Here is a 16,723-nt window from a genome sequence, read left to right as displayed (position 1 = left end):
AAAAAATCACCTAATAAAAGCTTTTAAAATGTACCTCATTTTACTCAAGGTTGATCTGAAGGAGTGTCTAATGGAGTCTAAAGGAAATTAAATCCTCAAATTAAATGGAGTGCTAGAGAAAGTATGAGAAAGCATTTTCACCAATTGTTCTGAATAACTCAGAGATGGCTATTTTGGTAAATTGACAGGGCCATGTTACATCTCAACTGCTCAACACAATCTTTTAAGTCTGACCATACTGCACTCACAGCTACAGTTAATGAAATGTAGTCATGCGGTATGAAAGATCAGCTAAACAATAATACACAAAAAAGCAATAAGACACATGAAGTGATTTTATCATCACGTTTTGGAGGTTGTAAACCAAAATCCAAAGCCAAAACATGGCAAAATGACTGTAAAACAATTTCAACTGTGCATTTCTCATTAACAAAAAAAAAAATCAAACAATTCTACTGCCAAGTATAGAGTTTATTATGTAACTATATGAGTTTTACAGTAATCACGAAACATTGTAACTTGTACCATTACTATAGAATTTAACTGATGTGAGGTCACAGATATTGGCTTTGTTCTTAGAGTGAGCTGTCTTGCTGCTATGAAGTTATTAAGATGCCAACTCTGTGATAGTCTAACAAGCACAAAATGCACACACAAATATTAAGTAAAAATGTACATTATCCTGCTTACTGTTCTTTTTTAAACAGCGTTTATGTTAGGAATGTGACTTAAAATGCTGTATATATAGGCAGCTCACAAGATGATTTCAGATCCAATGTCTATTGACTACGGAATTGATTTTGGCTCTTTTAAAAAAAAAAAAAAAAACTAACGCTAATGCTTATAATGTCAACCGAATGCCTTTTTATTTTTAAAAGCACCTGGTTTTAATAATTTACGCCCACACGACTGACTACCCTTCATCATAAAATTAATTAGGGCCCTCAGATTTCATGGGCAGAAAGGCTCGGAGGTGAACTGAAAGAATAAAAAATAAACAATTAACACTACTCAGCATGTCTATGCTGAGTAGTATGTTAATGTGTGAATGAGTAACTGGCTGTAAATAAATCAAAACCAGAGTATTTGTAATTAAGTGGCATTTCAGAAGCATTCAGACAATTAGAACTGATTTTGAAGAGTCAGAGAAGTAGACTAGGTACAGGAGAAACGTGCCTCGTGTTTTATGTGTTATGGACGTTGGGGAGATCTTCTATCTCTCCCTCTCTGCTGCTTTAACCAATTCTGTTTTAACATATTCCAGCCTGCGATTGCATTTCCCTGGTGAACTCCACATTTCTGACTCTGAGACAGTAATTAGAGCAGTTTCTGTTCTGTGCCCCTCATCTGTCCTTTAAGGAGAAAGGGCTTATGCACAACATATGTTGCTTTAATGTGTTTTCCACAAGATACACTTTATTTATTTCAGTAAAATGGATTGAATAGATAAGGTATAATTAGATTTAACACAATACATTTTGTCTCTTGCTAATTTACACAATTTGATAAGTATACTTATAAGCTACTTAATTTGTAGCAAGGAAATATGGAAATATTAAAGTACCGTTTAGAAGTTTGGGGTTGGTAATGTGTGTCTGAAATAAGTCTCTTATTGCTCACCAAAGCAAAATACAGTAAAATCAGTAATATTATGAAATATTACAATTTAAAATATTCTTTGCTTTTAATAAATCGCATCCAAAGTAAAAGTTTTATCTACATAATATCTCTGTGTACTATGTATATTTATTATGTATCTATAAATACACACACATACAGTATATATTTGGAATATTTACCTGTATTTACATATATTTATATTATTTATTAATATATTTCATATATAAATGTAACATTTTTCTTAAATGAATACATGCATGGGTGTGTATTTATATATAAACATTATAAATATACATAGTACACACACATTTACTATGTAAACAAAAACTTTTATTTTCTATGGCATTGTGAAGTACCTTTATTTTTAAGAGTGTACCATCATAAGATCATCAGCAAAGGCTTGAACTGGCTCCATGAGAAAAATAACTAGAGCATCTTCAAGGTGCAGTGGAGGAAAGGTTTAATGTAGATTCAGTCACGGGTGAATGGTTGCCACAGAAACAGGTCCCAAATGATTCATAAGGTTGAGTTTATGTCAGGGGTCACAGCTCCAGGAGCTAGACCTGATGGACAGCACTTATGTATTGTATGAGATAAGACAACAGATTTGCTCCCAGACATACATATGCAGCCATGTGCTCTTCTTGCAGTAAATCAGTGGTGCATTGTGAGCCAAATCAACAGAAAGCCTTTTAAATATGTTCCCCTGTGCCACACTAAGGTCTCTAAGCTCCAAAACGTCGATAGGAGGCGAGTCCGCTTATTTACTTAGACTCACATAAATTGCTGTGTTTATAGACGTCTGTCTGCAGAGGTTGACCGGCGTGGACATCCTCTAATTAACCTGATGAACGATGAAGCCCAAATTAAAAAAGGTACTATTGTGTTGTCCAGGGATTTCAACCACTGGTAACATTTTCTATCATATTTTCAACAGATGTGCGTCAATCAGCAACAATCAGAAATAACTTTTTTTGGGGGATTGTGATGGTAACCTCAGCAGGTACCAATAACAAATCTCTATCAATATGATTGCAGTGCCATCAGTGCAACCCATTTAATGATTAAGTGGGCCATGGGCTACTAAACCTCCAACCAGGTGGTCAGAAAAAGGCTAGTTAGCATTACTTTCTCAGCCCTTGCTGGTGGATGCCAATACTACACTGTGATGAAAAAAAGCATGTTTGCCTATTGTCAGGTATACAAAGGTATAAAATATATATGCCTAAAATCTATATTTTATACAAAGGTAGAAGACATATTTTTCCCAGAATTAGTTCCTAGAGCCAAACACATACTCCTTAGGGTTCATACACAAGCCGCCCAACTGCCACTGAGATGAATGAAAATGCTAACGGATAGCTCTCTCTGCAGGTAATACAGACCTTCTCTGTGGTGAGAAAATTGAGATGTCATCCAATGGAGATCTCTTTCCCCCAAGCAATCTCAACAATATTTCTGAGTCTGAAATACAAAATTAATCCCACAAATCAAGCATCTGCCTTAGAGAGAGTGCGTCTTTATAAACAACTGTTGCCATCTGAAATTATCTCAAACAAGCTTCTTTTAATGTAACTAAGTCCATGGAGGAACTGTGTGTTTGGGTAGTATTAATCAATTCTATGGAAATTATGGTAAAATAGTGTGCCTATGTCACTTATAATAGTGACACATAAATTGCTCCTTCCCAAATGACCAAAAACAAAATTATGCTTTACAATTCAGTAATTAATATTAAAAAAAAAGTAATGTATTGATTCACAACCAATACTAACTGAAATGTTTAAAGTGCTATAAAAAAAATTCAGTCCTCTTACACTAATATTATCACTAGAAATTAAATTACATTTATCCTTTCAATTGACTGTGATGCATTTAGCGTTTGCCTCCATTTTAATTTGCAGTCTGCGGTTTTTAACCACATTTCATTTTAATTTAACAATTTTTATTAAAAAATACAGATAAATATGCAATGCAATCTCACAATTAATTTCAGTCCAATTAAGAATAATATCCAGTCAATCTTTACCCCTATATGAGCATTGAAAAGTAGGAATATAGTAGGAATTAGTGTATGAATGAACTACATTTGTCATGTGACTCAGTTGCGTTGCCTCACTCAACATATAAATACATTATCATAATTAAAACAATAAAATATGCATTAAAATATATCATGCATGTGTATACAATTTACTCCTTTTTATATAGAAAAAGCATGGTGTAGTTATGATTTCTTTTAACATTTTTAGAAAAATAGTATAGAACTTTCAATATTGACTATATATATTTGTATGTGTGTGTGTGTGTGTGTGTATATATATATCTTATATATATGGCTTATCAGTATTAGCCATGGCCAGAATTCATGTCCTTTAGTTCCACACTTTTTTTGTTTTTTTACTAAACTGATGACTCCAGTCCAATGGCCTTGGGATAGCAAAATGTTTTTCTGCACACTCTGGCTACTGTTTTCCTTTTGATTCATAATAAATATGTTTAGTCCCTCTCATTTAACAAACCACTTTTTTGTTTTAGTTAAGTGTGCATATTCAGACATGGTATGATGAGAAGATCGGCTTCATACATGTCTTATTTCTGCCTGATTGTAGCATGCCTACAAGGCCTTAAGACTACAGGATCTTTCTGTATTTCCTCTGGGGAGCAGTGAGAGTGCAGTCACAGCATACCAATCACATCCTGGTTTTGACTGAAATTTCAAATGTGTCACCTACTGCAGACATGATGAACTCCAGCATCTTCTGGTTCATAGGCAGAAGCGCTGAGGCAGATATGATGCCTGTAGAGAATTGGGATGCTGACAGTGCAGCTGAAAGGATGCTGAAGCCGGGCTAATAAACACAGCAGAGATGCGCTGGAAAGAGCACGTGTTGAAATAGCTCTGCAAAAGCTGTTGATACGCAGCAACCGTTATCTCAAAACAAAAATAACCCGTTATGTGCTGTTTGATTGAGCCTGACCACTGTTCAATTCTCCATTCACAACACAGAAAAAAATGGCTCTAACGTTAATTGCTTTGTCCTTTGCGAACACGAAAACAGCATCGGGTTTGCGAAATGCCCTTCGTTTTTACCAAAAGATGCCACCATTTGTTCTTTCTCAAAGGAATCACGAACTTTGTACACAACTTCGGTCGTTAAAATCAGCGTGTTGTGTCACCGTCAGGAGCCGTTGGGTTGGCTTGTTCGTTACCGTTTCTCGTCGCGATTTACTTGACCACATGAGTTATTTAACACATACAGATAAAAACAGATTTTACAGCGTGTTTACAGAATAACGCGTGTTTACCTGTCATAACTCCATCGACTGTATGACATGCTCTTATTGTTGCTCAGTCCGTCCATGGCCATCTGTGGACACAAATGCTCGATTATTCAGCGACGCCTGTGATATTGGCGTCTTGTGTTAAATCCTCCGTCTTCACCACAGTGCACGTCTTCAGATGTTTCTAGTGGAGAGCTGGGAAAAGCGTTTGGTTGAGGGGTTTAATATGTGGACTGAACCACTGGCTGTGAGAGGGGAAATGTAACTTAGTTGTTAAATTCACCATGCGCGCACACGTTTAGATTAAGATTTCCTTCAAGAAAATAACGTAGCCGTCAGTTTTGTTGTTGCAGAAGTTACAGTGGGAACCTTTTGCGTGTGTGTAATATTAAAAAGCAGCCAATTTGTTCCCGTCTATTGTAGGATAGAAGGTACATGGTAGGCAAAATTTTGTTTCGAGCATCGATATTTATATATATATATCCATACACATACAGTAAAGATTACAATTAAGCTTATAGTTTCTTCAGGATGGTTGCCCCCTTAAGAAAACTGAGCATTAGTGACAATGCTGCATTATGATGATGCATCATCCAAGATATTATTTAGAGAAGTATTTAGGGAAATAAATATAGGCTAATAAAACGCTCAACCTCTGGCACAAAGGCCCCTGAGGTAAACTAATGCCAGTCGTCATCTAATTTTTTACAGAATAGATATAGGCCTATAAAATACAATTGATAGTTTTCATTTTTTTGTGACCCTGTCAAAAGTGTACATTTTTCAAAATTGATATTTATACATCATCTGAAAGCTGAATAAATAAGCTTTGTTAGGATAGGACAATATTTGGATAGGATACAACTATTAGAAAATCTGGAATCTCAGGCTGCAAAAAAAATATCTAAATATTTAGAAAATCGCCTTTAAAGTTGTCCAAATTATGTTCTTAGCCATGCATATTACTAATCAAAAATTAAGTTTTGATATAATTACAGTAGGAAATTTACAAAATATCTTCATGGAACATGATCTTTACTTAATGTCCTAATGATTTTTGGCATAAAAGAAAAATCAATCATCTTGACCCATACGGTGTATTTTTGGATATTGCTACAAATATACCCCAGCGACAAGTTTTGTGGTCCAGGGTCATATTTTTAAAAGCTATCAATGTTGAATAGTAAATGAAATGTCATGTAAAATCATGCGATTTGACAATAGTTGAATAATAATTAAATAATGTTATTGAAAAACGAAGTAACAGAACCCCAGTCAAAAGTATAAACACTTGCAGCAATTATGAGGGGATTATCTTTACCTCATTATTTCAAAATACAAAAGAAAAAAAAAATCCACACAAATCTAATCCATATATATAATCCAGTGACCAAAATAAAAAATAAAATAATTAATTTCCAATAGAATATATCCCAAAAATATTAAATATTATTTTCCAGTTTCTTGCATTAGCTCTGCCTCTTTTCTGGAGTACCAACATGTGTTAAAAGGCAAGTGGACATCTATTAATAGAGTGAAAGAGAGAGTAATGAGGATCAGTTAGTGGGTTGCCTATGTAAGTTTTGCACTCCTTGACCGGATCACAGCATGAATGGACTGAGGGACAAAAGAGGCAGGAAATCTGGAGAGTCCAACTGTCATTCAGTTAACAAAGAGACTGATTACATGGCCAAAATCACTAATCAAAAAGTACTGAAGAGAAGAAAAATAGCACAAAATATTGACTAAAACCATGGCATATTCAAATATGTGAAGTCTTGATAATGTAGGATAAGATCAAAATTCAATATGCAAGGAAATACAAGAGCAAAGACCAATTACAATTCAGTTTTTAAACAATGATTTCACCACTGTTGATTAAATAGTTAAAAACCCAATTAAAAAACAGTGATGACTGATAGTTATCTATATGGTAATGTACTCATTAAAGAGGACAAAATTAACTTTTAGCAGATATATGCAGTTAAATATAGTCTTCTTCTTAACCGATAATATGTTTCATTTTGCACTCGCAGGCTTGTCTGTCCAATAAACTGCTCTCTAGAATGAGAATCTTTTCCCCCAATAGCATTTCATGGCCCTGAAAAAGCCCTGAACATTGTCAGAGTACATCAGTGTAAGATTTATTAAAATTCAAAATCTCTTAAAATCATCCATGAAATGTTTGAATAGAAATTACAGAGATTTTATAAAACTGATTAAAAGTAATCAGATCGTTGTTCAAAGTGTTGATCAAAACAGACTTTTGGAAGGAAAGTATCCTTACCAAATTTACAATTTCTAGATGGTGTATCAGTTTTACAGTGACAATGCTGTAACAATGCTGATCTAAACAATGCTGTTCACTCGCGTCTCTCTGCTGGTTGCCATGTTGGACATGTGCTGCCAAGAAAACCGAACTTCAAACGACGAGAATACTTGTTGTACGCAAAGAAAATAAAAATAACGACTTTTTTAACAATTCGTCTCCTCTCTGTCTCTCCGCGTCACCGTTTTGACGAGACGAATTGTTGAAAAAAAGTCATTATTTTTTATTTTCTTTGCGTACAAAAAATTGAACCACTGATGGCAGATGGACTATCCTGACGATGCTTTTCATACTTTTCTGGGGCTTGACAGTCAATGGGACAGTCACAAACCTCCCGGTTTTCAACCAAAATATCTTAAATTGTGTTCCGAAGACGAAATGACACTTACCCCCATGTCGTTTTATACGGGTTTGGAAAAAAAATCATTTTGGGGTGGAGTAACCCTTTAAACTGTCAATCCACCCATTCGTGACCCAGATGTGATCAAAGGACACAAAGCTGTCTCCCAAACAATGGCTCAAGTACAGCCAATCTAAGGCACATTCTGACCTCATAAGAACATATCACGCTTTTGCCACATGCTCATCGGGGGTGGTAGGAAAGCGTTTTAAGCTACCATAGATCAGACAAATTGACAGACCAGTGTCAATGTGCTCATTTTCTTCTTCCCTTTAATGATCTTGTGTGAAAGTGCGCCACCCCCTCCCCCCCCCCCAAATGATTTTGTATGGTTCCCTGACAGAACATTTAAGATAAACTTTTAGTTATCAGTATGCTGAATGTATATTCAGTGCTGCATGACAAACCTAAAAGCTCCACTTTTCCACACAATGTGTAACCAGGTGTTATTAAAATGTGACCCTGGATCACAAAACCAGTCTTAAGTGTCAATTTTTCGAAATTGAGATTTATTCATCATCTGAAAGCTGAATAAATAAGCTTTCCATTGATGTATGGTATGAAGTTTTGATATATTTACAGTAAGAAATTTACAAAATATCTTCATGGAACATGATCTTTACTTACTATCCTAATGATTTTTGGCATAAAAGAAAAATAGAAAATTTTGACCCATACAATGTATTTTTGGCTATTGCTGCAAATATACCCCAGCGACATAAGACTGTTTTTGTGGTCCAGGGTCACAAATGGTTTTATATCCCAATATAATTGAACATTAACACTATCAAGTCACCGTTTTTCTCAACTTTGTCAAAAACACATTAAATAATAGTTAAAATGTTTTACTCTCCCCATCAAGTCCCATGCAAAGCATGCTGGGAACTACAGTTTTAGCATTACGTCACCTGCCCACCAATGGATTCTCTGCAGTGAATGGGTGCCATCAGAATGATTTTAAATATTCCTTTAAGTAGATTGTAGGCCATTGGCGCCAATGGTCACTTAGTCATATGATGCTTTTGGGAAACTCAGCCCTGATCATTCAAGGCCTGTCTCAGAATAATCTTTAAAAATAAAGGTCATTGCACACTGAGTCCGAAATTTTCGCACATTAAAAAAATAATACGACCTCACGTTGTGTCAATCACGTTTGCACACTGCCTTTGAAACTTTCTGCCATCAAAACAAATTCGGATCAGGTTCGATTTTCTGCGTTTTCGCATCCGTAGCATGCATTTTAATAGGAGAGGATGGGGAATATGGAAAACCGCATGCGAAAATTTCAGACTCAGTGTGCAATGACCTTAACTGTGCATTCAGATTTACAATCACTATAAAACTGACACATCCAGCAACAACTCTATATTATAGCGGTCACTGCATTGATTTAATTCCGTTAATTGACACATTAACTGTAGAAGTGTCACAACATGAACAAACAGCTTTTCTGAAGCCGGTCCTCTTAATTCGGAGTATTCTCCAAAATGATATGACACCCTCCTCCTTCACAATGTTACCTAACACTTTTAAATCTCATGGAAGAATACACAGCAGACTCACTAACAATAAAACCAAGCTTTTGACATAAGTTGTCACACAGCTCATTACCGTATCAGCTGGAACACTGTCCAAGAAAAGAATGGACGTTTTGCAAATCACAGGGGATATACTTAAGGACAGCAAAATAACAATCTACTTGTCACTTGGTGACACTTGTTATTCAATGCCGACTTAAAGAACGAGAGCTATAATTTTGTGCAACATGTTGTACCCTGTTTCCTCAGTAAGGAAAAGCAAATATATCAGATAAATCATAGATTTTATTATAGCACCAGAGGCTATACAGGGGGAGGGAAAGATGTGACAAATAAAACACAGTATGTATTAGATGTACACAGAACCTGGGGAAAAGAAGAGCCATGCACTTCTGTTCTTACTAGCTTTCAATTTGATCAATGTTGCTATTAACTGGTGTAACGGACAAGGTTTAGTTAGGAAATGAACCTGAGTCATCACAAAAGGGCATCGGCTCGAAGCATTGGCCCAGTGATCACTGATAAAGTTGTTATAGGCTATGAGGTGGACAACTGTTAGGATGGGTTATCGGCTTCAGTCCACCGAAAGGACCACAGTTCAACATACATTGGCCTTTTTCAGTTCAAAACAAACCGAGATAATTAAATACTCCTCTTTACATATACACATAGTTATGCCGCGAGAGCGTTTTCACTTACAAACATATAAAAATACTCATTAACTAGTCTGATAAGAAAATAATGTATAAAAGTATATAGTAAAAACATTTAATCATGTCCACTCAAAAGATCACTTCCATCTTTTTTCTTATATTACATGATGATAAAACACAAAAACTAAAATTGTTTATTTGTATCCCTCAAACAGAAATGCACGCTGGAAAAAAAGATGAAAATAAAACGTGACATGATGTGATAAGTGATATGAACCCTTGGTGTACAAAGCCAGGAAGCAAATTATCACCTGTCAGATGAGAAATACCAGATTGAAGTGTGAATGTCACAGCGACATCAAACCATATTAAAAAAAATTAAAAATAAATAACAGTCTTGAGGGAATGTGGATGTCTGGTGTCTTTTGTATAATCTAAAAAAACTTGATTTTATCTGATTATATACATGAAAAGATGCCTGTGATGTCAGCAGTTCAACGGAGTCCTCGCGCTGTTTCAGTCACTTAAAAATGTTTCCAAACCGATAAAAAAAAACAAAATCAGTGTAAAAGTGAATTGAAATACAAGGCCAGAAAAAGAAACAATTATTTGAGAGACTAACTGTGTCATCGATCTCGGTGGGGTACCTAGTAGAGAACAGACAGCCTATTATGCACTACTGAATGAGCACACATCGTCAGAACATTGTGAAAACACTTTAAATGGAGAAACCTGAGTCTGAAGATAGTCTGTAGAAATCTGAGCTGAGAGTCAAGAAGGCTTGAACAGCTACATGTAGAATACATTTCACAATCACAGAACGGAAAGGGTAAGTTCAACCAAAGATGAACATTCTGTCATCCTTCCCAACCTGCACCACATACTTTCTTCTGTGAAACACAAAAGGAGATATTTTGAAATATGTTTTGGTCAAATAATGAAAAGAAATGGGGCCTAAAACAACAACAGACCAGAGTGACTTTCATTCTGGCATCTGATCAAAAAAAAAAAATCCCCTATTCGATATGACTATATTAATAATAAGAAGAAGAAGAATAAAACATTTGTTTTGTTGACAAACGCAGCTATTTTTTTCTCGCATACACATAATTCAAGTGGGTCATAAGATATGAAATCAGTATAAATATGAAAAAAAAAATTTTTAAATCCCTGTTCATTGTATGGACAAAAATTAAAATTCAGTTTGGAACAAATGAGGCTAAGTGAATGATTTTTCATTTTTAGGAGAACTATCCCTTTAAAAGAATCAAACCCCATACATGCCCAGAAGCCTTACAATGCAAACAAAAAAGACATCTTGACCAAAAAAAAAACAAAAAAAACTGACTTCACTGCTGACAAAATTAGAGGCTAAAAGGTTAGAGGCTATCTCTGTACATATCTGCGAGTACATTATTGTTTTAATGCATGTCAAAACAAGCTCGTCAACCTCACACAAGGTACTCTGCGACTGAGTTTTGTCATTATAAAGGTGGTCTCAACTCACACGAATCTTCACTTATGTACAATCGCTGCTTAGCATATGGAAGTAAAAACAGATATGGCACGACACACACAAAGCTTTAGAACATCATCTCACTCTAGATCTCGTGACTAAACGTCGTCTGCAATCTCAACGGTGTTTCGTTTAGTCTTTCCATCTCAGCAAACGTACAAATGTCACAAGGCAAGAGAAAAAAAATCCCTCGAAATACAAAAAAAAGGAATTGTGTGTGTGTTTTATAGCAAATTTGTAAGAAGCGATGTTTAGTGTTGGGACACGATTACCATATTCTAGGTCACACTGATGTCAGTACTCTAGTTGAAGGTAGAACGGTGAGTTCGATCAAGATTTTGTCAGTTTGGTTCTTCTAGTAGTGAAGTCCTAGGGGCGCAAATGCCCCTGATAAGGCTATGAGAGAGACTGCTGTTTTGAAGACATGCACATGTAGAAAGGCAGCGAATTCATCTGCACAGGACGTGATGTCAGAAGGCAGGGTGGGGGGCAGGGACCGGTGACAGCAGCTGGGTGAGTGGTGGCAGTGAAAGGCCAATTAGACAATCGCACAATGGCAGCCACTCTTATCCTTCTCTTTGCGCGTGGGCTCCGGCGAGGGTGGGCACTCTTGCTCTTGGAACTTCCTGTGAGAGGATGTGACAATCAGTTAAAACATGTCGCACATTTAGTGTACAAATCTCTGAGCTCAAATTAAGATTATATGTCATACGAGACATTTGGCTTCCAACTGAATTTATATCAATTTATTTAGTTATTTTTAACTGAAACTATTAAAAAATGTTTTCGATATTTGAAATAAGGCTGAAATAATAGAAATGTTAAAAATTACAAAGGCTACCTTTAGCAATACAATAAATCAATTTAAGATGAAATTCTAACATTACTAAAACACAAATATGTATTAATAAAAATTTAAGCTAAATAGAAATTGAGAAAAGCACACAATAAAATTACTAAACCTTAAATGAAAATTAAACTAAAATTTTAAAAATATAAAAATAAAGCCAATTTAACACTATAATAGTATATAAATAACACTGAATTGAAATCTGTTCAGCACAGCTGCATTTTTTGTTTCAGTTTTTTTTTTTTAAATGGAAAATCCAGATGCTGTGCATAAAAGTTAAGGATATTATATCCCACAATGCACTGTAGCATACTACTGTTTGAAATGTTTATCATTTCTTAATGTGCACAGATTTACATATTTCAAAAACAGTATGCAGTATGCAAGTATGCAAGTGCTCCATTCCAATCACAGTCTGCTGCCACCATCTCGTGGTACAACAGCAATGTATGGCACACGCACACACACCTTATGACTCGGACAAGCTCATGGAAAGCCTGGTCTACATTCATACGGATCTTAGCTGAGGCCTCCATGTATGTGACTTTGAGTTGTCGGGCAAGCTGCTGCCCCTCCTCCTGGGTCACCTGGAAAAGAAATCCCTCCTTAATTAAAATCCAGCTATGCACTTTATTTTTTCTCCTATCACAATTTTTGCTATCCGTTCGATATTGATTAAAACAATGTGTCTCATAAGATGCCTTTCATAAAGACAATTGATGCAGTTAATTTACAACAGGTTGACATTCTCTGTTCTGACACTAGGTGGCAGTGTAACACAATCCGAGTGTCTTTCTATGCACTCAATAACCCCATATCTTTTATTACAATCTCTCTCCCTCACAGACACACACACTCTCTGATATTTTTCAGCCTTTCAGCTCATTAATTTTCAGGATTGAATTTCATCCACATGTAATTACCGTGACGTTGTGTTCTTGAGTTCTGTATGCGGAATGTGTGCGGTATGTACATGTGTCATTTTACAACAGAAACTAAATAGACAGAATCCTCTGCAATGGATACAATAGACTGCCAAGTCATGCTGAGATTGCAATGCAAACAAAGAATATTAAAATGTTAATATCAATATTGATTCAGTGTAGCTCTCTGAAATTACAGTACTTGAAGTGATTCATGCCACTCACTTGTCTCTGTTGCTCAAGATCAGCTTTGTTACCCACTAGAATCATGGGAAATTCGTCCCGGTCCTTCACTCTCAAGATCTGTCGCTGGAACTTGTAGATCTCTTCAAAGCTGAGAAAAACAAGATGATGCATAGCCATTAAAAAGGTCCAAACAGCTTGAAACTAGCAACACATTTTCTCTCAGACACACACACACACAAATACAAACATGAAAACTTTATTTTTTACAACCACATGTAGCTCTAAATGTCATAAAATTCTAAATTATGATAGAATTTTCATTTCGGGGTAAACCCTATAAATAAAGAAATAAAAATAAAAACAATTTATAAATATAAAATTAAAATAAAAAATGTAAAGATAAATGATAAATCCATCAATTCATTAACCAATCAATCAAATCAATAATTTGAGGTCAGTAAGATTTTATAAACTCTCTTATGCATTTTTGATCAAAAATACAGTAAACAGTAATTATAATATACTGATCTGTTGCTCAAAAAACATTTGTTATTATTATTATTATTAATAATGTTGAAACCAGTTATGCTGATAAATATATTTCTGTAGAAACCTTAATGCATTTTCTTCAGGGTCCGTTGATGAATAATAAAAAAAAAATCAGAACAGCATTTACTGAAATTATTTTTTGTAACAATGTAAAAGTTTTTACTATCATTTCTGATAAATATAATGCATTCTTACTGAATAGAAGTATTATTTTCATTTTTAAAAAATCGCTAATATCTGCACCTTAATATTGTAGTAAATTATAAAACAGTATGCAATGATAACGTAATGAGTGTAAATTGTCATTTTAACTCATTTAACAGATGCTACTTTATTGGGACTATAAAGCCCTCGATACACCTACCCCAACCATACCCAATATGTATTTTCAACTTTCCGATTATTTCCTTCATTTTTATTGAAAATAAATGCCTTTCTGATGAGATATGAGATTTGCAAAGGGAGAAAAAAAAGTTTGGCAAAAGGCGGATTCAAACTCGGGTCGATCACATAAAAAATAACTACGGCACGCACTTTACTATCTACTCCACTGGAGCTGTTGTTAGGTGATCATCTTTTGTAGTGTTGAGTAGCCCAATCACACATTGGTGGGCGGAGTTAGTGTAAATAGCCTATGTCAACAAGGTGGCCTATTTGCACTTAGTGTAAATAGACACTCGGATTAAATGTGACCCTAGACAACAAAACCTCAATTTTTCAAATTTGAGATTTATACATCATCTGAAAGATGAATAAATAAGCTTTCCATTGATGTATGATTTGTTAGGATAGGACAATATTTGGACGAAATACAACTATTTGAAAATATGGAATCTGAGGGTGCAAAAAAATCTAAATATTGAGAAAATCGCCTTTAAAGTTGTCTAAATTAAGTTCTTAGCAATGCATATTACTGATCAAAAATTAAGTTTTGATATATTTACAGTAGGAAATTTACAAAATATCTTCATGGAACATGATCTTTACTTAATATCCTAATGATTTTTGGCATAAAATAAAAATCTATAATTTTGACCCATCCAATTTATTTTTCGCTATTGCTACAAATATACCCCAGCGACTTGAGACTGGTTTTGTGATCCAGGGTAACAAATATACTTTTCAAAGTTAAGACAAAACTCTGTGGAAAATACTATAAATAACTACACTAGTGGTTTTTCTGCTAAGACACCTGGTGTGTCAACTTGAGGGGAACTAATAACAAAAAAAAACAAAAAAAAATTATAATTGGCCGTTAACCCATATGGTCCCAATATATCAGGCATGCCTAGTGAGGACGTTTTCAGAAATGATGAAATGAAAGGACACACATACACCCACAAAGCAGATCTCCACCTCTCTACAAAACCTAAAAGGAATGCAAGCCCACCCTTCCAGCTGATGAACAGCTATCTCTGTTTTGGGCCGCAGAACTGCATTACAGTATACAGGATGACACAAGGTCACTCGGTTCTCATGCCGTTGCTATAAACTTTCCAGTAATGCTGTAAGATGGCTAGAAGCTGTATCACGGTGAACAGTGTGTGTAAGCTGGAGAGGGAAGGACACTGATATGAGGTCTCTGTTGATTCTAACAGTACGAGTCGTCTAAATGTCATGCTGGAGGAGGAAATGCTTGTCATGGACTCTGGAGAGATTGCGAGAGAGTGTGTTCAGAGAGGCCTGTGTCATCGGCTCCGAGTGGGGTAATGTAAATGCAGGAAGGAAAGACTGTTTGCTGCATAAACACAAAGTGGGAAAGACTCAAAGAGGGCACAAACTGGCTGATCACACTCCTCATTCCTCGAGGACACACACTGCAACGTGTGTGAGATCTGCTTATTTGCATGTGCTGGGTTTCACCAAGACAAAACCTGGGGCGTAAATTAGCACGCTTCTAAATTTACAGTTACAGAAAATGTAAATGAGTGCAGGGGGGAGGGACATTATTACAACCGGAATGACAAAAATGGAATGAAAGTGAAACTGAGACAGACAATGTAGGGGAAAGGGGAAGAAAGAGAGAAAGTTGAGCGAAAACGTGAGTGGAACGTTGCTCACCTTCCCCGGTCAGTGACAGAGAAGACGAGAAGGAAGCCCTCCCCTGTCCTCATGTATTGTTCTCTCATGGCTCCGAACTCTTCCTGTCCTGCTGTATCCAGGACTAACAAACACAGAACAGCCATGTTAGTCACCCACAGACAGCACATGAGCACTATGGGTTTGATTAGAATCTAAATTAAATGATTATTTTGTATTATATTCAGATTTCTTCATTTATAGGCCTAACAGGAGTTATGTCGTGTATCAATGGCAACGGTTAGGATTAATAAGTGTATTTACTAACGGGTGTGACTCAAACGGCAGATTGAATAATGTCAGTTTGAACACGTGACAGAATTTGGCTCCCTTCTTGAGTAATGCTTGTAATCACAGGCTCCATTTGTGTTTTTGGTTGAACCACTGATGTCACATGGACAATTTTAATGATGTCGTTACTACATTTCTGGGCCTTGAACGTGGTACTTGCATTGCTGTCTATGCAAGGTCAGAAAGCTCTTGGATTACATCATAAATATCTTAATTTATGTTCTGAATGAGGGTGAGTAATTAGTAATCAATGACAGAATTTTCATTTTGGGGTGAACTATCCCTTTATGTCATGCAATTTTTCGCCTAGAAAAAATGTTTAAATTTAAAGTATTTCAATAGTTTTTTTTACCAGCCATGTATATGTATGCTGGAGTAAGTAGGCTAGTCATTTAGTAGATGCTTTTGTCCAAAGTGATATTACAGTGCATTTATTATAACCCCACCTGCACAAGTATGCATAGAATAATAACAAAATGCACCAGTTCCTCTGTAATTTATCTG

General features: G+C 35.6%; 1 protein-coding gene across 1 annotated transcript in view; it reads right to left on the bottom strand.

Moving 5' to 3' along the window:
• Nucleotides 1-9,445: 9,445 nt before the first annotated feature.
• Nucleotides 9,446-16,723, bottom strand: part of LOC306848438 (ras-related protein R-Ras2-like) — a 38,676-nt gene continuing 31,398 nt past the window's right edge. Inside the window, exons 3-6 of the mRNA XM_079382985.1 lie at nucleotides 15,911-16,013; nucleotides 13,340-13,448; nucleotides 12,660-12,778; nucleotides 9,446-11,967 (exon numbers count right to left, since the gene is read on the bottom strand). Coding sequence (XP_079239111.1) covers nucleotides 11,880-11,967; nucleotides 12,660-12,778; nucleotides 13,340-13,448; nucleotides 15,911-16,013 — 419 coding nt within the window. The 3' untranslated portion in view covers nucleotides 9,446-11,879. The remainder of the gene's footprint in view (nucleotides 11,968-12,659; nucleotides 12,779-13,339; nucleotides 13,449-15,910; nucleotides 16,014-16,723) is intronic.

The sequence above is a fragment of the Barbus barbus genome (assembly GCF_936440315.1).
Source record: "Barbus barbus genome assembly, chromosome: 1".
Classification (NCBI taxonomy): domain Eukaryota; kingdom Metazoa; phylum Chordata; class Actinopteri; order Cypriniformes; family Cyprinidae; genus Barbus; species Barbus barbus.
This window is presented reverse-complemented; position numbering and strand designations above follow the sequence as displayed.